General features: G+C 35.7%; 1 protein-coding gene across 1 annotated transcript in view; it reads right to left on the bottom strand.

Annotated features, from left to right (window-relative positions):
- The window catches only part of Ttc21b (tetratricopeptide repeat domain 21B), a 60,438-nt gene that overhangs the window by 772 nt on the left and 37,903 nt on the right, over window positions 1-21,763 (bottom strand). Inside the window, exons 22-30 of the mRNA XM_010606892.3 lie at window positions 20,289-20,477; window positions 19,311-19,421; window positions 18,305-18,386; window positions 12,316-12,466; window positions 11,964-12,125; window positions 9,844-10,039; window positions 5,955-6,179; window positions 3,071-3,191; window positions 869-936 (exon numbers count right to left, since the gene is read on the bottom strand). Coding sequence (XP_010605194.2) covers window positions 869-936; window positions 3,071-3,191; window positions 5,955-6,179; window positions 9,844-10,039; window positions 11,964-12,125; window positions 12,316-12,466; window positions 18,305-18,386; window positions 19,311-19,421; window positions 20,289-20,477 — 1,305 coding nt within the window. The remainder of the gene's footprint in view (window positions 1-868; window positions 937-3,070; window positions 3,192-5,954; window positions 6,180-9,843; window positions 10,040-11,963; window positions 12,126-12,315; window positions 12,467-18,304; window positions 18,387-19,310; window positions 19,422-20,288; window positions 20,478-21,763) is intronic.

The raw sequence follows: 21,763 nt of genomic DNA, 5'->3' as shown, positions 1-21,763 counted from the left end.
TTAACCCAAGGGCACCAGATCAGTGCACCAAGTACCTGAAGCAAATGTCTGAAACATACAGATAACCGAGCCCATGGGTCTAAAGGGGAGACAGCTCCAGAGTGACACTGATGTCCAGACTTCCATTAATGTGCGCCCTTAATTTCCATGAGAAACACTGCCTCACAGAGAGACTCAGCAATTAACAGCAACCACTGAGGCTAAGTGTTTACTAGAATGATGCTAATATATAGTAATCCGAGAAAAGTAACATTGTAACAATTCTTTTTTAAGGAGCCTTTCATGAAGTTCTTTACAATGTTTAACGCAATGCTATATACAGACTATCAAGGGGACAATGTATATATAAAAAGAAATCTGGAAATTCTAAAACTGAAATTTAAATATTTATAATTTCAGTAAAGGATCATACTAGTAGGGAATGAATTATAAATATGTAATTTAATAACTTAAATTACAGAATATTTTTATCTTCATTTATAAATCCAAATTCTCTATCTCTAATAAACAGATTCAGAACAAGAGTCACAAGAAAAAGAAAAAAAAAAAAGAAAATGATCTGGAGAATTTTATATTATCTTAAAATACCTTCTAACTCAGATTAAAGTGTTATTTAACATGCTGCTTCTTCTGGCCTGTCATTAAATTGACACAGACATGCCACCGAGTAAAAATTAAAAACATGTATTTGATTTGAACTTTATTACCTTCTAAATTATGAGTGCCAATAATCTCTCCAGAATATCTGGCAAATCATTTAAGCAAGGCACTACATCCTCTACTTCTATTTATATACGTCTTGAGATTAACTAAAAGTAGAAAATCGTGTAGCTGAAACATTTTATGAAATCTAAATTTCAGTGTTTACCTGGTGACATACGTCAATTGCATCCACATATCTTTTTGCTTTTAAGTAATTAAATGCCAGTCTGTATCCTGTTGAGGAGAAAAAAATAGTACATAGTGAGCACACTGTCAGTATTACTTTTTTTGCTGCCTCCTTTGTTTTCTTACTCATATTAGATTTCTAATATAGGCTGCTGACTGAATCACCACAGGGATGTGACAGGATAATGGAAGCCAGATTGAAATGAAAGAGAAGCAAGTAAAAAAAAAAAAAAATGGAGTTGAAAGAAAGATCCAGAGTGTATATACTGGAAGGTTAGAAGACTGCCATCCCAAAATGTGGCTGCGTCACTTACTAGAAAAGACTTACTGAGTTTTGCTTACAGCAGGCACTCATCATAGGGCAGAAAATGACAACACAGTTATCTATTTGCATAGTATTGATTTATTTAGCACTTCACACATCAAGAAAACTGATTCTTATACTGAATGAGTTTTACATTCTACGAAGAGAGAAAAATACGTAATTCCAAAACAGATAAATGAAAGAAAGATCTATGTCAAAAGAATTATAATAAAATATTTGAAGAGGAGAGAAAAAGGGTATCAAGGATGTTTGAAAGCTGAAGAACAAGGCGTGTAGGAATCAAGAACATTTTGAGGCAGAGGGAGCTGTACGTGTACAGGCCGAGCCCAGGCCTGTAAGGACCCACATGACCTCAGAGAACACTGTGCAGGAACGGAGCATATGGAGGGCAACACGGTGGAGAGGGGATCGGTCATCAGACAGTCCACCCCCAAATGAGTGAGAATTACTACTGCAGAAGTATCACTCTTCTCGTGTTAACAAGAGAATAATTTAAGATATTGTTAAATGAGTGTTGTTCTCTGGTACGAAGGAGAAAACTATGCAGGAGCTGAAACAAGGAATAGTAGCTGTACACTTAGTAAATAAGATACAACTCAGTGTAGAGAGTATGTAATGGTTAATTACTCACTTTGGATCTTAGAGACAGGATAAGAAATGAATGCTGCTCGTGAGTGCTAATAAAAGTACCAGAACAGACTGTCAAAGCTTCAAAGAAATTTTTAAAAAGAATTAATGGTTAATATAATCATATGATAGTAAAAAGAAACAGGAATTATTTAAAATTCACAGTTTGAGATTTTATATATATATTCAGTTTTGGTTTCTGGCTTCCTTACTAGCTTTGGGACCTTAGGCAGGCAGTTTGAACTATCAATTTCAAATTTGCTCATCCATCAAATGGGGAAAACAACTCTTCCCTCTCAGTGTAATTTAAAAAATGAAGTAGAATATCTGTTATGAAATGTAAGCACCACATAAATGTTGGCAGTTTATTTCTGCTACTAAATTACAGTAATAGCTTTAATGTTGGGAGAAACTTGATAGACCACGTACTCATTTTTTTTTTTGGACAGGAAATAAAGGACTAGAAAGAGCAAGGAACAAGAGGACTGGCGGTGTATTATATCTGTCACACTTGTAAGAATTCAACCATAGGGCATCTGGAAAAAAAGATACTGAGAAAATGAACACAACAGACTCTCCTGTAACCCGAGAGCGTGTGTGACAGGTGAAACATGAATGGGCTCTTCTCTTACTGCCGCCAGTTCCCGGTACCCACCTTTCCCCTCCCCGCCCCTCCCTTTCCCTTCCTCCCTCACCAGGGGGGCGGAGGACAGTTCCTACTGGAAGGTCTTGGTAGGTAGGTGAGGATCCTCAAACTATTTACAAAACATCTAAACTAGATAATGTTGGATGGTCAGGAAAAAAACAAAACGCTACAGTGAAATGACTGTGGGAAATGTGAACTCCATCACTCCTCAAGGGCTTTGAAAAGATGACCGTAAAGATGCCTGGGTTCCTTGACTTATACAATGCTTTTCCTAACTTCACTGACAACAGCACACTTGCCGCCCTATGCAGTCTCCAAATAGCAGAGAGTGAGGAAGAGATGATGGGAAAAATTAGACTAGATGTTTGCTAAGGTAACAAAAGTCAAGTCTGGACCCCAGGAAGTTATATTTAAATACACGAAGGTAACAATTTATTATGAATATGAAATATAGTCTCTTTTCAGAAAGTCTGCAAAGAAAGTTGGCTCTGTTTGTTTTACTCTGAAAAAAACATTTAAATATCGATTTACAAATAAAACAGAAGGTTCCTGTAAAAACCCTAACCCTAATTTGCTAAACTCACCCACTGCTGGATTTGTCTGATTGCCGTATTTCCACGCCATCTCATAGTTTGAGGCAGCATCTGAATATGCTTGCTCTTTCTCCATGATGTAACCCATATATTCATAAGCTTTGCAGCAAGACTGAAGAAAAATGGAAAATGGATCAATAGAGTAAACTTGACGCCACCAAAACTATGAGATGTTTATGAGCACAGAGATCAATCACAATGACCCATTTAATGGCGCAGAAAACAATGTTTTGAATCAGGAGTATAGATTCATGTTATTTATAGAACTTAATGAATGATTCCAAGGCCATGTCTCTATCTCAAAAAAAGATTTTTAAAAACATCAAAACTACGCATCAAGGCCCATATATTTTGTGCATATACACATATAGTATTATAAATGATTTCAACACATACAGATAAATAAAAGTACAACTTCTGTGAACTGATAATTTACCTTCAATAATTAACTCATTTCTGTCTCACCTCTACTTCACGTACTTGTGCTTCCACATTACCAGAAAAATATCCTCAGATGCTGTCTCATTGCATCCCTGAAAATGTTAATGTGCCTCTCGAAAAGATAAGGACATTCTTTACCATAAACACGCTTCACACCTAAGTGGGGCAACGCCTCAACCACCACGTCTCCAGTAACTGCTCAGATTTCAAAATGCTTCAATGTAATTTTTAAAGATGTAAAAGATTTGCTAAGGTGAGTGTCTAAAGAAGGTTCACACGCTGCGATGAGTGGGAATGTGTCCCAGTCTTTTGATCTAGGAGTTTCCCTTTGTGCCTGGCTTTGTCATTTTTATCTTAATTAAATGTGGTGTAAACCAGATTATTTATTCTAGAGTTTTTCTTGACCCATATTTAGTTGACTGCATCCTTGTGTTTATATATTCCTGTCACCGATAGTTTCTGAAAACTAATTAGAACTACAGGTGGTTAGAATATTTTATTTACATATGTCAATAGAATTTATTGTAATTTTACTTTCCTTTAAAATGTTTTATTAATATTTTCATTAAAAAACAACTCATTAAGAATATATGGAAAAATACAAATGAATAAAGAGATGCAGATTTTCTCTGTTGGTTCTGTCTCAGCATAGCATAGTCAAATCCTATCATTTTGATATTCTGCTTTTCTCATTTCTTGATTGTCTAAAAAATGCATTAAGTTATCATGAATACTATGTTCTCTTGTCTCACACCAGTCCTGACTGTCATAGGTGCTGTGTTCTTCCTTCTGAAGGCACAGAATATCTCACTTTCCTTCTTTTTGTGGCCATTACCAAATTCACTAGGTTTGAAAAATGGTAAAATTCTATCAGTGTTTCTTTTTTCACTGTCTCAGAAACAGGTATAATGAAAAATCTCTCCTTATTTACTACTATCTTCTACATGATTACACAATAGTATAGTTTTTGCAGAAAAGACAGGATAGATGCTGCTTTCACTTTATCTGTCAGCTTTAGAAATGAGTCAGTTCACTAGCATACTGCAGTGGTAGCCAGTTAGGTTTTCTTTTCTTTTTTCATTTTATGAAGCTACAGACTACACATATTTGATGTATTTCAACCTACTGCAGTTACCATTCCTACTGGTACTTTAAAGTGTCCTAATGTTGGCTTCTGGGAGTGCCTCCAGGTTGGCTCCTCGGTCCTTGACGACTTTAATCACGCCTAATAGCTCCCCTGACATCTGGCATGACAAGATGGTCTCGTGTCATCTTGGACATTTCCTTCCTAAAACTGGACGATTTCCATTTTTTATTTAAATAATCCAAGGTCTGTAAGCTTTTTAGTTCCTGAAATGCTCCCCATATGGAAGTGCCTAATCAGCAGGGCCAGTCTCTAAAGTAGTCATCATGTTCAGTTATGCAAGGTACTTCTGTCAGTGTTCCAGCAAACTGAAATTGTGCCTGCATCAAAACCACAATTTTCATGAAATCTTGCTTAATTCGAGATCAGACATAATAAGGTTCAACTATTTATTTAGATTTTTAAAGCTTGTTAATCAGTATCTCCTGTTTTCAAGGCCAACTTAATTTAAAAAGGATGTAACTGATCATTAGAATAGTGTATAAATTGATAAATGGCTGAATGTTTTAAGTTCCTAAGAATGTATAAAAATAGTACTAGATAATTATGTCTCCTCTTTATAAAACAAATGATCCATTTCATAATCTAATTTACTCAGAGAATAGAACAGATTTATTGTGATTAAAAATTTGAAGTAATGGGTATGAATCTGTGAAGATAAATATGTTTAAGTTTCTAAGTCAAGTATAATTATTTCACAGCAAATAATAACATAAATCTTAACTTTACAAAACTCTCATAAGACATCTACTTTGTATGATTAAATATCAAAATGTTAGTAAAAAGCCTTACATTCTATGGACTTGAAGATTTTTTTCAATTTTCTATCTAAAGATAACCATTTTGATTAAATTAAAAGCTAACAAGACTTTCCCCCATGATAAATATTATGCATGGTAGATTCTAATAATGAGGAAATGACATACAGCTGCAGTAAATTCATCACGAGTATTCTTAATAGGAGGGACAGACCCATAATTAATGTTCTGCAATTTTTATTAGTCCTAGGATGAGATGGGTAATCACAGGCAAATGCTTGACATTCCAGAAACATTTTCTGTGAGCAGGAAAGTTCCACAGCTGGAACTTGAAATTGCATAGATCTTTCGTGATTTTCAAGAGTAAATGACTTCTTTCTTCCTATCATCACTTTTTGCTTCTGGTAAGAATATATATTTAGTATTTTTAAAAACCACGGAAGAATCATTAGAAGTGGACCAGCATACTTTTACCCTTCTACAGGACGCCTAAGAAAGGTGAACAATTATTTGTCACTCTTCAAACACATACTCTATTGTGGCGCAGGCATTGTCTCAGTAGGTCTTCTGCCATGTCATATTTTGCTGACTGAATGTAAATGTCAGCAAGTAGCAGCCAACTCTTCTCAAACTCTTCAGCATCAATAGCATTCCAGTTCATTTTTGCAATCCGTTTCAGCTGATTCCTAGCTTTTGGTGTCTGTTTCAAGATCATATAAGCTGTTGCCATTCCCAAGAGTGCTGGGATATGATCATTCTGTAAGAAAACAGAACTTTAGACCATTAGATACACAAAATAAACATCCTCTATTGAAAAGAAAAACATGGAAAGCAGCACATGCTACATAAGTACTGGTCTGTGGATTCTACTTCTGGCTCCAGCCCAGATAACTGTGATTACCATCACCTTTTAGCATATCAAGAAATCTCAAGCTATCATAAAGAAACTTGATTAGAATCTGTGTGGTCAAAATAATTAAACAACTACACACATCCCACAACCACAAAATCCCATCAATGAGTGTGACTTTCATCTCAGCATGGGTAATTTTGATTTCAGGGTTAGCATTTTACTTCCTTAGTTCTTTCAAACTTAGTTCATGTCAAACAGGAACAGTACTAGAAACTTTTCCCACAAATGATAGTCCAATTGAAATTGATTTATTTTTGTGGCACTGGGGATTGAACCCAGGGGTTTTGCACTGAGCCACATCCCCAACCATTTTTAATTTTCTAAGTTTTGAGATAGTCTTGCTACATCACTAAGTTGCTCAGGATGGGCTTGAACTTGTGATGTTCTTGCCTCAGCCTCCCGCCCAGAATACTGGGATAATAGACATGCACCACCAATTGACTTCCACTGTTCATGTTCCACCCTTCTACCTTTACTAAAGAGCCTCTTCTCCTAATAAAGTTTAACCACTTAAATGTTATACATAGGTGTGTAATTAATTACTTAGAAATCACATGAAATGCTCATAGTTTAAAATAGGCTTTCAGATGGAGAGTTTGCAGTTTCCTCATAGGGTCTATAAAACAATATTTTAAATAAGAGTTCAAAATCAGAAAGTGTCCTTCTGTGAAACCAACAGGCTGATTTGAATTGGTATAAAATGGAAGCCATCAGCAATCTATCCAGAAAACTAACTTACATGAGCAATAATGCATATGCCTGTGATTAACTACAGTTTAAACTATAAATTTAAACTCTGAAATTTTGGCTGACGGATTATGATACTTTTAGAAAAAGGAAGGTCTCAGCTTCAAATACAGATACTAATTACAAATTATGATAGTAAAGGTATCCTGTAGGATTGTTAATTTGGTAACTAATAATGACTATTGAAAAAGGAGGGTAGAGTAATAAAATGCTCAATGTCCAATTTTAATTATGGTTAGAAGATAAATTATTCTGGAGGAGGAAAGGCAATTCATTAGGGTTCGATAATAACAATAGGAATATAAAACTTGATTCTATGTCAACAAACTTCCAATGTGTAATTTTTTTCCCAGATAAAGAATGGCAAAACAGTTGGAGAGTCGAATCCAAACAAATTTGTGGAATATTATAAATTATTAAGCCTTGCCCCACATTAGGTGATCTAGGACAGGACAGAAAATGGAGGCCTGTTGTGTATTTTTGTCAGTCAGGTCATAGGATGGCCTAAGACAAGAAGGGTCCTGTGAAAAGCATATACACAAAATATCCCACATTACATATTTAAAGTAAGACTCTGATTTTCAAACTATACAGCTTCAGTTTGATTAGAGTCAGTTGTGCAGCACTTGGTCACTCTTGAGTGAACCAAAGAACAGTTTCTTAAACCTCAAACTGAGTTCTCATCTCTGCATTAGATCAAAAGTGTTTTTATTTGTTGGTTTTGTTTTTATTTCTATGCTTCTGGTGTGGGGGGTGGATACTGGGCATTGCGCATGACAGGCAAGTGTTCCACCACGATGCCTTCAGCCAGCTTCTCTCTTTCACTTTTAGTCATCCCAAGACAAAATTAAGGAGTAGACAAGACAGGTCTAACATAGCTAGTACATATTTATGCCTCAAGGTGATGCAATGAAAGCAAGAGGGAAGAGTTTAGCTTAGGCTGCTGAATCTTCCACCATTTCCTCTGCAAGTCCCTGCCACATACCTCTGAGTGGCAGCGTTCCAAATAAGCCTCATGTTTTTTTGCATCCTTGTTTTGTTCACATTTTTCTTTATTTAGAAGACCCTGTTCATTTCTGCCTAGGAAAGTGTATCCTGGTTTTTCAAATCATTTTGTTCCATAAAAGGGGCTCCCAATCTTCCTCAAACTACAACCTATGGCACGTTTATTTGAAGTCTAGGGCAGAATATAACACATTTTGCTTTGTATTATAGTCAATATGCCTCATTTTTTGTGCATTATGAGAAATTTTAAAAAAGGAACTATATTTATATTTGTAATGGCCACTGTGCTTAGTACTCACTACTCAATTAATATTCATATATTGAGTATATGCATTCTGTAAGTGAAAGGAAAAATGTGAGAAAAACTTAAGATTTATGAAATTTCAGCTCATCTCTTATCATTTTGGTAATACGGTCCACAAACAGATTTGAGAAAGGTATATTAGTAATCGCATAGGTAAGGATGATAAAAATAATGCAGCCTCATCAACACTACAGTCTTTCTAGGAAACTGCTCTAATGTCAGTCATTGCTTTTGTTCTTCCCCCTTTTAAATACTGCAGAAAGAATACTAGATTACTCAAATCAAATTCATTGTTACAGAATACGACTTCACGACATGCAGTACCGATGACACCTTACTTGACACTGTGCTTCATCGTGAGCTTACAGAGTTCTCCTTTACATGACTGTCTTACTTACCTTCATTCAACAACTATCATGTATCTGTTGTTCAAGGCCCATTCAACAAAGCCCAATCCTTGGGACATAATGTCCAAGTCTCCACAAGAGCTTTTCTCTCTGGTGATGTGGCTGCTGATGCTACCTCGCTGTGTGTACAAAGGGTAGCTGATGGTGGTTAATAATTATCAGCCACCTAAGACAGACTGTACCCAAACCAGGACAGGAGTTGTAGTTTCCCAAATGCTAGACATCGCAATCTGTACACGTACAGATTTTGGCAGTCCATTGCTACAACTGTGATCTCTGAACCACAAGAAAATAGAGCAAACTTTTGTATATCCTCTAAGAGACATAAAATTACAAGTTTTCACTGGGCACTGCTGAGTGAAAGAACAATCATGAAAGCCAATGAACATCCTTACAACTAAGTATAACCAACTGCTACTTGTGAATATCCCGAGGCCTGAGTGAGTAAAAGAAACCTAGAACACCAGACAGAAGGAAAGAACGTAGCTCTGAGTGGGGTACAGCAAAGAGGAAGCTTTGGCCTTCTAAGGATAATAAGGCAAAACAGTAATAATTGCAGGAGGTTATTTCAGTGTGGTGCAAGTTCAACACTATCATTTGCATGATGAAAGCATGAGTCATCAGTATTGATCTCATTTACTCCTGGAGTTGAAAAAATTCCTAGAACATAGTGAAAAGGTTAGACCCCAGCAGATAGGTGTTTATTTTTAATTTAGGAAGTTGACCTAAGCTAGGTCTACAACATAGAAATTCTTCAGAAGATAAAAGTCATTCTCTTGGCAATAAACTTATACCCTTCTAGAGAGCTCCCTTTCTGCAGAATTCAATATTCCAGTAAAGATAATTACATCACTAACCCATCAGCAAAGTAACAGCATCTCCTCAGGAAAGTATGTTGTGTATATTGTGGTGTAGGACTGTGCCAGACTATGTAATTAAAAAACAATATGTAAGCCAATCTTCATAAAATAAACTAATCTAAATGCACATTTCTATTACTACCAAGGTAAGATAACATACAAAGCTGAAAACAAAAAGTACTAACCTCAGATTTTGCTACTTCAGTGAAGGTATTTAATGCTTGCTCAACATTAGGTTTCTGTTTCGTAGCCATTAAGCAATAGTTTTCCATTATGCGAAGCTGTACATGACCCTGAACAGTCTGAGGTTTCAGTTCTTTAAGGAGTTTTTCTGCGGTTCTTACTGCTAATTGCACAGACTCTTGCTTCTCAGTTGAATTACTGTGTACAATAAAAAATAGATCACTTATGGCTATTACTCATAAAATTCATTGAGATTAGAATTGGAACTGGCTTCTATTTCACTACTTATTTAAAAGCAATCCTTTGTGAAAAATGTCACCCATTCTCTCCTAGTACCACGCTATACAACTATAAATGCATTTAAATAAAATAAATATACCATCAGTAAAACACCATTAAACTATAATTCACTCTAGATTAAAAACAAAAATAGACGAAATGTAATATGGTAAATGTGTTCAATCAAGCTAATGCAAAATTAGGTATAGAATTATACAATTAACAAATGGCACTGCCTGGTACGCAGACAGGGACAGGGAAGAAGAGAGAAAAATCACTTTATGATTTCATTCAGTGTATGTGAAATTCACTTTACAAACAGGAAAACTGAAGATCAAACAGATGAAGTGATTGGTCAGAATTTACACAGATAATAAATAATTTGAGGATTTGAATGTAAGTGTATTATCTACAGTATACAGAAATTTATTTTCCTTACCGCATTGTCTATCAAAAAAGAAATTTCATGTATTAAAATGTTGTAAAGTTTGAGTACAATACCAATTTGTGTATTTGATAGCAAGTTTGTTACTTTTAGTATACCAAATATAGATATTTTAAATGTCTATATAACATATTCAATTAAGAAAGGAAATTAAACTCTCCAAGTCCAATCCCTAAAGTCATTCCTCTGCTTGGGTCTTTGGCATTTTATTTTACTTAAAAGTTTTCACACTGGTGGCAACTGTCTTCAAAGTCCCTCTCCTTTGGCTTCTGTAATAGTAGTTTTGTTTCTCTTTCCACCACACTGACTGCCCTTTCCTTCACTGCTTCAGACATCTTAAAGGGAAGCATGCCCAAAATGACTCTTCAGACTTGTTACTATGCCATCTTGCAAGGAGGCCTTTCATAGATTCCAAGAATCCACTCTGTACAGAGGTTGCCCACATCAACGCAGCCAGCCAGAACTTCCCTGACTTCTACTTCTGTATTTCAATTACTTGCTAAAGATCTCCACTTTGGTAACCTGTAATTCCTTAACGATGTACTACTTCAACCTTTCTAAAACAAATGTTAAAATAAATAAGCCATTCCCTGTTCTAAAATTTCAGTGTTCTTTATAAATCCAAGCCTTAAAATCTGTCTTGGAATTACTAAGCAGTCTAGTGCTTTATACCACTTCTATAAGCATCTTCCCTTGACTAGTATGCAATGCTATAATTTCTGTGAACTCCTGCAATACTTAACATCCGTTTTAGTCCACGTCCGCTTATTGGAAATTGAATGGTTTCTGGTACTGTCTTGTATTTCAAATAAACTAAATGATCCTGCAGGTAGAAAATATCTTTCATTTTCCCTTTATATCCTTACACATCCCTCATCAAGCCTCACCCAACTCTGAGGACTGCAGATGCACCAAATACAGCCTGAAGGAAGTCACGTGCCACAGATGCTTGAGCCAGCAGCACTCAGTACAACTCTTACTCTGTCGTCACTATCACATTAGACAAGCTGACTCTGAGCCTGTTATAATAGTGTCTTAAGGAATAAATGAGATAGTGCATATAAAGTTGGGGGAACAGGGGTTGGCTTATACAAGAAAATTATCTCAGTGGTTACTATTATTGTGTGAAGAATTTTTATCATAGTTGCCAACTTCTATAATTTATCTTATTTTCTACAATGTAATTAGGAAAGTGTCTTTATAACATGTCTCTTCCAATTCAGGAAATCTCCTAAAAGTATTTCTTATCTGTTCCACAAAATCGTTATTTTGGTGTTAGCCAAAGTCATTCAATCCTTCACTAACTATACTGGAATTTAGTTCTCCTTTGTGAAGTATTCTTGTCCCCAACAACTGTCAACAAAAGTGCCAAAGAGTAATGTGTCGAACAGTACTCACCCCAGGTCTCCGTCCAGGTTTTCAAACACTTCACCTCCGACAGTTTCATTGTCTGGATTCAAACAGATTTCTATCATATTATAAAGAGCATTTTGGCCCCATTCACTGTCTTTCCGGGCTTTATTAAAATGTCGAAGGGCGTCATTTGGCTCTCCAGTATACCTTATTAGATGATTAAAAAAAATTCCAATCACTTTCTACAAAATTTATACTAGCTTATGATATGTCTAGTGGATAAGACTATTAACATATTTAAAGATGTAGATATTTTTGATTACAAAGAAAAGCTTGTTCTACTTAATCTACAATGAAAAATAACTACTATGTAGGATTTACTTGCCAACGGATTTACCAAAGATACAGTCCTTTACAGTAATGAAATCCTGGCTCCAGTTTTGCTCTGGAGTTACATTTCTCAGCCATTACAAAAAATCTTGGAATGTCGTCAAATTTTCCACATCTTCTTAGGAGATCAATCAACCGAGATAAAGTCATATAATTATCTAGAAATAAATAATACTTCAGATATAGACATTTCATAACTTTTGTTCTGATGGCTATAATCCTATTTTTTAATATATAATCTACTTCTAATGGAGTACAATTCCAATATAAGCAAAGAAATGCTTCAGAGACTGTACAGCCAACTGGGTGGGTATAAGCAAATGACTGGACTCGTCAGAATGAGGGAAGGGCATCTAGAAAAGTGTAATTTATTTTTCAGTTCTTCCTAGGCCCAAAATGTTTTACAAAGTCTTTCTGTACATTATCTAGATCTCAATTCTAAGATGCAGGAGGGCTAGTAAACTGTTTCTCTCTTTCCCACATAGTAAAGCTGGGAAGCAGGAGAGAACAGTACTATTTGATAATGTTTGTGGTGGGCAATTAAAAATTTTACCCCAGACTGTATTATGTACATGTACCTAACATACTAGGCAATGACAGTGTGATGGCATAATCTGGATATCCCCCCAAAGCCTCATGTGCTCATCAGCGGGACTTCAGGGAGGTGACTGGATTATGTGGGCTTACAGCTGACTGACCAGCTGTTAGGAAGAAGACTCTGGTTCAAAGAGGTGGGCACTGCTGTGTGCCCAGAAGGCTGTATCTCCTTCCCTGCCTCACCCTACCCTTGGCTTCCTGTCTAGCATCCTTCACTGTGCCTCTGTGCATTGGAGCCAGATGACTGGGGACTTGAGACCTCTACAAACTGAGCCTAAACAAATTTCTCCTTTAAATTTTGGGTATCAGGTATCTGGTCCCAGTGATGAGGAAAGTGACTAAGACAAAGAGCTTATAATATCACAGTGCTAACATAGTAGCCCCAGTATTTGAATATGACTTTAACTTCTTCCAAGGAAAAGGAATTCAATTATTTGGTGTCAGATATACTTTTCTGGCAAGTTTCTAGAAAGCTTTCTTCAATTCCATCTGGTTTTTTTTATCAGCAACATAGTAAGCTTTGAGAATAATTTAATAACTTTTTTTAGAATTATAGATGGACACCTTAGAGAGTAAAAAAATACAGACAAGTATAAATAAGAAAAAAAAATCCCGTCGTATTGCCACAAGATAGATTACCACATTTTGGCATGCTTCATTTCCTATATTTATGGGTGAAAATCAATCCATAAATATTAAAATTAAAATTTATTTAAAATTATTCTTTGCTTACAATGAAATCTGACTGACACGTGGGGATTTAATTCTGATTCAACATTATATAGTAAACTTTTGCCAACTGCTATTAAATAGTCTTTGAAGATTTTAGTGGCTGTAGAAGTCTATTTTATTAATAATTCACATTTTTAAAAATTTATTTATACAGTAGTTATGTTTCTTAGATGTTTGGGCTCTCAAATTTCATTATATATAAACACACACAAACCCACTTTAATACAATTTATCTTTTGATTGTTGTTTTCCAAGAAAAGTGAAGAAACCATATGATCCAGCAAGTCCACTTCAGAGTATACACCTTCCCTAAAATGAAATGAGTCTCAAACAGAGATTTGTGTACCCATATTCATAGCACCACAATCTGCAATAGGCAAGAAGTGACAACAATCTGAATATCCATCAAGGGATGAGCAGAAAAACAAAATGTGGAATTTACATACAGTGGAAAGCTATTCATTCTTTTTTTTAAAAAAAAGGATGTTCTAACATATATGACAACTGGGTAAACCTTGAATATATTATGCTAAGTGAAATATGCCAGACACAAAGGAGAAATGCGATATGCTACATATATAATCCACCTAGCAGAGTCAAATTCACAGAAGCAGAAAGAAAGTAGAATAGTGACTGTCAGGTGTCGAAGAGAAAGGAAGATAGGGAGTGGTTACAGAGTTAGAAAAATGAAAAAGTTCTACAGATGGATAACAGTAGTGGGTAATACGGAATTATGAATGTACTTAATGGTATTGAATTATTCACTTAGAAATGGTTAAGAAAATATATTTGAAGTTATGTGTGTTTTACCCCAATAAACAAACAAACAAAAAAGCTTTGAATCCACTCTATTACATGCTTTCTAAGTAACACCAGTTGACAATATCACCATCCACCCTCTCTGATGTATGTCCAAAGATTTTGTTCTTCCTACCTTTTGGATCACTAAAAAGAAGAGCATGAGAAGGATATGATTTCAGACAAAGAAGATTCAAATACTGGCCTTATCTTTTATTAATGTGAAGACAAGCAAATTACTCAAGTTCTATGAATCTAAAACTACTTGTTTTCTTAAAATACGACTATAATGTTGACCTCCATAATGCTTTGGAAATCAAGACAAAGGTATGACTGATATATAATTGACTATGTCATTAATAATATTTACTAATATTTATCCCCTAAAATTTTGACATGAAATAGCATGTGTACCACATAGCAAAGCTAAAGAACCTGAAAGCTCTATTGAACAAAGTAGGAATTAACGATTAAAATTTCTGGCCAATTTGTTGTGTACAATATTGCTAATATTATCTAAATTCAGCATCGGGAAACCAGTTTCTGGAATAATTCTCCCTTCACAATATTACTGAAATAAATTTTTACTTCAAGTTACAATTACCACTAATAGGTTAAATTTCACTTACTTGTATTTTGGTTAATCATGAAATCCCACGATACAAGTTTCCCCACTTTAAAAAGTAAAATGCATTACCACAGTCTGAAAAAACTTATCTGGTCTTTTTTGTTGGACAAAAGAAAGATATGAAAATAATTCCAGTGTGATGGGATAAGGCATGAGTTTAGTGATGTGGAATTAAAATCTGCAGACGTCCTGACTTGGCTTGGAGGACTCAGGAGAGGTTTCCCAAAAGAGCTGACCTTTGAGCAGCCTCAAGTTAGGAGGAGGATCCTGCTAGGCCAACAAAGGCATTGGTAGGAAAGCAGATGGTACATGCAAAGGTGGAGGCAGGGCAGAATAGAGCACAGGGAGCCCTGGAAACACTGGTGTTATCAAAGAGGAGAAAGAGGGACAATAAGTATGAATGAAAGGCTAATTTGGGGTTATTATTATTAAAATCGTGCTATTATTTTAGATTTTAAAGCTCTAATATTTTTTTTCTCATTGAGTTTATTGGTACATTTTAGGTATACAGTACAGTTACATTCATTATTGGGCTCTTGTACCTTTACATGACAGGTCTTGGTCCTCATTTTTCCCCTGTCCCTGCCCTCCCTTCACCCCTCCTCTCCTCCCCCTTTACAAACACTTTATTTCCATTTTTGCATTTTCTCCTATTTTTTTCTTTTCCCTTATTACTTTTCCCCTACCCTTCCCACTTTCCCTACACCTTTAGCCCTTTTCCTATTTCACATGGTCAATTATCTCACTAGGATCTTATGTACTATTATAGTTTATTCACACCAGAGAAACTATTAAAGCTCTAATATTTTTTTAACGGTGGTGCTGGAGATTGAATCCCAGGCCCCAGGCAAGTTAAGCATGTGCTCCACCCCTGAGGAATGCCCCCAGGCCCTCTGTTTTAAATTTTGACCAAAGGGATAACTTGTGATATTTAGAATTGATCTGATATTCCTGTGATAGATAGCCATGGATAGCAACAGCCAAGGAGCCACAAGATTAGTCAGCAAAATTTCCTAGTCCAGGCGACAGGAAATCATAGGTAGAGCAGTGGGGCAGAAGATAGATGGAAATGATACCTAGTTATCAAGCAGGCAGGACTGATGAGATGTATTAACCAATTAGTGTATAGGAAGGAGAAAACTTGAGTCATTTGGAAATTTTGAGAGAGAAAAGACATAATTTGTCAAAAGAACGGTAAACAGATCTGTCAGAGGATATTTTCAACTAGCTAGGTTATCCAATGAATGGCACATTTCTGAAGTCAGCTAAAACAGAGCCTTAATCAAAGTATCAAATATATTACTGAGGATAACCAATAATGTACAGATGTAAGATCATTTTGCAGGTATGTTTTAGAATAAATCTGACAAAATATATTTGTAAATATGTAAAGTCCTACTAGAAATAAGGCATACAAATCAACATTAGAAAGGTAAAATATTACACAGACAAGAATTTTATAGTTTTAAATAATTTGGTATTTTGTAATCATTCATTAACCCATTCAACCAATTAACATTTACTTTGTACTATATGCAGCTGATAACGTGTCTGACAATAGGAATATAAGATGAATATATGATCCCTGAAATTGAAGAGTTGGCAGTTTAAGGGAGAAGATGAAGATCTCTGTAAATATTTTTTACCAAAATACTACAAATGACAAAGAAGTATGGACAATACAATCCACGAATAGGGTGACCTCCCCAGGCCCGTATGAATGAATGTCCTGCCTCCATGAAACCCTATGGTCTTGGGCACAGCATCATGAGCAGCCATTCTACCTAGCAACATAAAGGACAAATTTTAATGTAGGTGGCGACAGTGGCATGAAGTTTGTTTTCATCCAAAGGGGTGTACTTTAGATTATGTGCTGAGATAGAAAGAGTAAGGGGGACAAATATATCATGGGTGAAAATAAAATTCTACACAAAGACTTGGATGTATGGTTGGTTGTATGTCATTTGGTATTGTTGGTGTATAAATTCTTATGCAGAATTAAATGGAAAGAAAGAAGCTAAAGGTGTAGGGAAGGTGGGATGGGTAGGGGAAGGGTAATAAGGGAAAAGAAAAAAATGTGAGATAACGAAAAGATGGAAATAAAGTGGTTGTAGTTGGGGAGGGGAGGAGGGGGTGAAGGGAGGGCAGGGACAAGGGGAAAAAATGAGAACTAAGACCTGTCATGTAGAGGTACAAGATCCCAACAATGAATATAACTGTACTGTATCCCTAAAATGTACCAATAAACTCAATTAAAGCTGAAAAAAAATTCTTATGCGGAATTTAGGAATAATTGATTTTATATTTGTTTATAAATGGTCAAAAGTAGCCAATACACTAAGCCAATGTAATTATTACCTATTTGGAGAAAAATGGAGCCAAGTAACAGAAATTTCAATGACAGAAAAACCTACAGGACACATGAACGCTTCTTTAAATTTTATATAAAACTATAATGCATGAGGGAAGCTTAAAAATATTCATAAGGGAATAGGTTTTATAAGAAACTTGAGATAGAGCGATCCTCCTGCCTCAGCCTCCCGAGTGTCGGGATTTCAGGTGTGAGCTACCACGCTCAGCAGCTTGAGATAGAGTGAAAATCTGTGTATTTCCTTTAAATGTGGGCTCAGAGAACAAGAAATGGGCAAAACAGAGTCTAAAACCCAAGGTAGAAACGGCAGGAAAATGACAGAAGCCTGTAGAAAAAAAGATGAGGTTAGTGAGGTGAGTGGGGAGGACACTGACTGATTCATTTCAAGCCGGAAGTTATCACAGCCTGGCTGTGTGCTGCTGAGAAAAGAACAAGAAGTGAGGGAGGGAGGGAGGTTGGGGGAGAAACTACACGAGGAAAGCCTGCAGATAAGGGATAGTGTCCATGCACACAGATGAAAGCCAGAGGCACATGGGATCACAAGCCTGGGAAAGACGCAGACTAGGAAATGGGTAAGCTTGTAGGCGACAGCACCGAGCTGTTTTCTGGTTGGGGATACAGGAGAAAGTGTGAAAAGTAGTTGGATCAGTAAAGTAGAACAGTAAAGTAGGATTGCCAATTGTGGTTTGTGGTCATAATTTAAAGTGCGACCACTAGACACTGTTGCATTTATCCAAGGCCATTTCAGTTACTACAGTTAATGTGGGATAAGCCAAGAGCCAGATTCAATCAGGGCTGCTGTCTTCCTATAAGTTTAGCAGCTAAAAAGAGGAGAGAGGGAGGTAAGTGCATTAAAGAAATGGCATTTACCTGGTTTCCGCTCTAAAAGCTGTTGTAAGTGAAACACTGCTTGTTCATAGTCTTGTTTTCTGAACATGATATCAGCCATCATCTGTAAAGATGAAGATGGTTTTAAAATACTGCCATATATTTTACAAAGAATATTCTTCTATTCAAGATTAAATACTATGAATACCTAAGAAATACACGAGAGGCAAAGTTCTACAAAAACTCTTACTTTCTTGAAGTTACCCTGAGCAGAACTGTTCAGTGTATAACATAAGACAATCAGGGCTGAGAAACAGATTGCTCTGTTTGAAACACGGTATTTTTAGCAAAAAATATGCTTCAAGTGGTGGTTTCAAAAACAGAAATTTAGAGGGAAATGAACATACTACATGTGGACTTGGCTATAATGATGATAAGGAAATCCAAACAAAAAAACCCCAACATTTAACTATTGATTATTTCAAAGAAAAATAAAACAAGCAGGACCTAGTGAAGTTTTCTAATTATGGGAATTTAAAAGGAAGATGACATATTTCTTTCTAGTTACAAGTTTGAATAGACCTCACGTTTAGCAGCTTGTTGATAAATTCTTCAACTCAGGTAAAAGTAAGAAAGAAAAGCAAAACTCTAACACAGACCACCCTAGAGTGATATGTGACACTGTTTTATTTTTCCTGTAACTTCTAAGGTTTGATTGAAACTCTTAAATGAGTCCAACATATCTAAGTACCTAAAAGCTAGTTTTTAGCAAATTATAGCTTTAGCAAATGAACTCCTAAGGGCATAAAACTCCTTTAGGCATAAAAAAATTAATTAAACCCCATGGGCAAGTAAAAGTATGACCCATATTAGTGGTCATAATTGCAATGCTTTATTTGGTTTTCATTTGTAAAATATACTGACTTATGAAATGTGCGGTTTTTCCAAAGCCAGCGCGAGCCGTGCTCTACAATCTCTTCTTATACTTATGGGTAGGATCTGAAGCTTCCCCTGGAAGCAGTTACAGTGTGGAAGCCTCTTGACTGACCGTGGTGGCAGCCTCGTTGTCCTGGTCCCTCTGGAGAAGCATCACACAGTGCCGCAGGCAGGCATCGGGGTCACCTTGGGCCAGGTGCAATCGTGCCAATTCCAACATTATCTAGTGAGAAAAAGGTAAAAATAGTCAGAAACTGGTTTGGAGATAAAAAGTGAATGAAGACAATATCTGGATATGGTTAAACTTTAGTTGGTCAAAGTGACTGCAATAAAAATGCCAACTAGGACAGCTGTAGGCATGCTCATCTCTATTTTTCCTTCTACTAAAAATAAGCAGCAAAGTAGGTAGTAACTCAGTGGAAAGGCAGAGACAAGTTACTGTGGAAGAACTGCTCTTCCTTCAGGAGATGAGATTCTAAACCCAGCTTTCCATGACAGGGAAGCTAAGTCCTTTTAACTCTTTAAACTCACTTTGTAATTTATAAAATTAAAAAAAGCCTCAACCAGGTAACCCAAAAAGTATGCTTGAGAGTTAGAAGTATGATTTCCTCTTCTCTAGCCTCTACTGCAAAAGGTACCTGTTGGATTATGCTTTAGGAAAGGTTACTGATATCAGTTCTTACACTATGCCTCTTGTGGTCATAAACTAGTCACTTCTGCGTCCTCAGCACCAAAGAATAATTAAAATACACACATGTACAATAGTCGTTCAGTAGCCTGAACTGAATAACTTAGATCCACATACTTACCTGTGGCTGAGAACTATTTTAAAGTGATTACTAAAATGTAGATAGATGCATATTAAAAATAAAAAGCTTGATGGCTTGTTTTACATTATGTTTCATTATAATTTTAGACTAATATTTTAAATTTAAGGCCTCATGTATTTAAAAAGTTTTTTAGAAAAAGTTCTGTTTTTTGTTACACTTCTTTTAAAATCTTTATAAATAAGCCAATAAGAATTTTACATGTGAGGAAATCAGATAACATCTGGAATAAGAAGTACTTAAAATTTTATGAAGGCACTGACCTTATTATCTGTTTCACAATGAACCAGGGCCTCTCTATAAAACATAATTGCTTTTTCATAGTCTTGCTGAGCAACAGAATGTTTTGCAATCTCTGCACAAATTTCAGCGGCTAAATGTTTTTGTGCAGGAACTGCATCTGGCTGTTCCATCTGAACACGTTTTAGTACCCGAGCTTGTAATTCTCGAGCCTAGAAAAATTAAGGAAAACAGGAAGTAAAGAAAAAAAAAAAGAAAGGAAATTAAACAATCTTCAAAAGCACACATAATATAATTTTACAGAAGATTTATTGAAGCATTATTGGGCACTGATTTAACAAAGCCTAATCCCAAGAAAGTGTCTTACTGAGAACTCAGACATGTACTGACTATAAATATGCCAGCAGGCACGTATCTTTTCAACCAAGGGACTATAAAACTAATGAATCTTTTACCACATTAGATGGACAAGTACAGGAAGCTCATTAAAAAGGAAATGCAACCAAGAAACAAATATACTTGGAAAAGATATCTAGGTGCTATCATTAGACAATTAAGAATTAAAAATATTTATTGAATTGATAAAATAATATCTAAAATTAATAAAATACCGGCAGGTTATAGGTAACAATATTTACATACACTGTTGATGGCATATGAACTAGTCTAGTTTTTCTGGAGTAGACCCTAGCAAAACATATCTGTACTATAAGACTAAGCAGGCTGTTGAACTTAGTTGTTTTATTCTTATAAAGGTATTTAGGATATTTAGGAGGAAAAAGGAAAGTGGCTATCCATTGTAAAGAAAACTTGTAATAAACAAAACAAAAACCCTCAAAACAATTTAAATGTCTAATGATGCCTCATCAACTGATGGTTTATATAACTATAGTCATATGATATACAAAGACATCTTAAATGGAGGTGGCAGCTTTCCTCTTCATAAGAACATAATATAGGATGCTAAATTAGAAGAATTTCTATCTTTCCATCCATACATATGAAACATTAAGCCTTTCTGTTAATAAATCAAAGAGCTAGGGATGATGGAACATGCCTGTAATCCCACTACTCAGGAGGTTGAGGCAAAAGGATTGCCAGGAATTTGAAGCCAGCATGGGCTACCCAGTAAGTTAAAGGCCAACCTTAACTACATAGCAATAAACAAATACTCCGATGGTTTAGGTCTTTAGATATGTAATTTAACTTTCAGCTATAGTCATTCACATACGCATTCATTTAAGAAAGAGTAAATGTCCATTAGGTACCCACAGCCATCCTTCAAAGAACTCCTGTCAAAATGTTTGACTGACAACTGATACTTGCTAAATACAGTTTAAAGCAGACTTTTTTTTTTCCTGAATCACAGGTTAGGGCCTTATAAAGCATTCTTCTGGAAATGCAAAAGAAGAGATTAGAAAATATGAATACACAGCACATAGTTAAGATCAGTACTACCTCATTAGATTTGTTTGGTTATATTAATGAGTTTATATAA

Source organism: Fukomys damarensis, unplaced genomic scaffold, assembly GCF_012274545.1.
Source record: "Fukomys damarensis isolate Sample0158 unplaced genomic scaffold, DMR_v1.0_HiC HiC_scaffold_26, whole genome shotgun sequence".
Taxonomy (NCBI): domain Eukaryota; kingdom Metazoa; phylum Chordata; class Mammalia; order Rodentia; family Bathyergidae; genus Fukomys; species Fukomys damarensis.
Note: the sequence above shows the minus strand (reverse complement) of the source record. Positions and strands in the feature narration are given on the sequence as shown.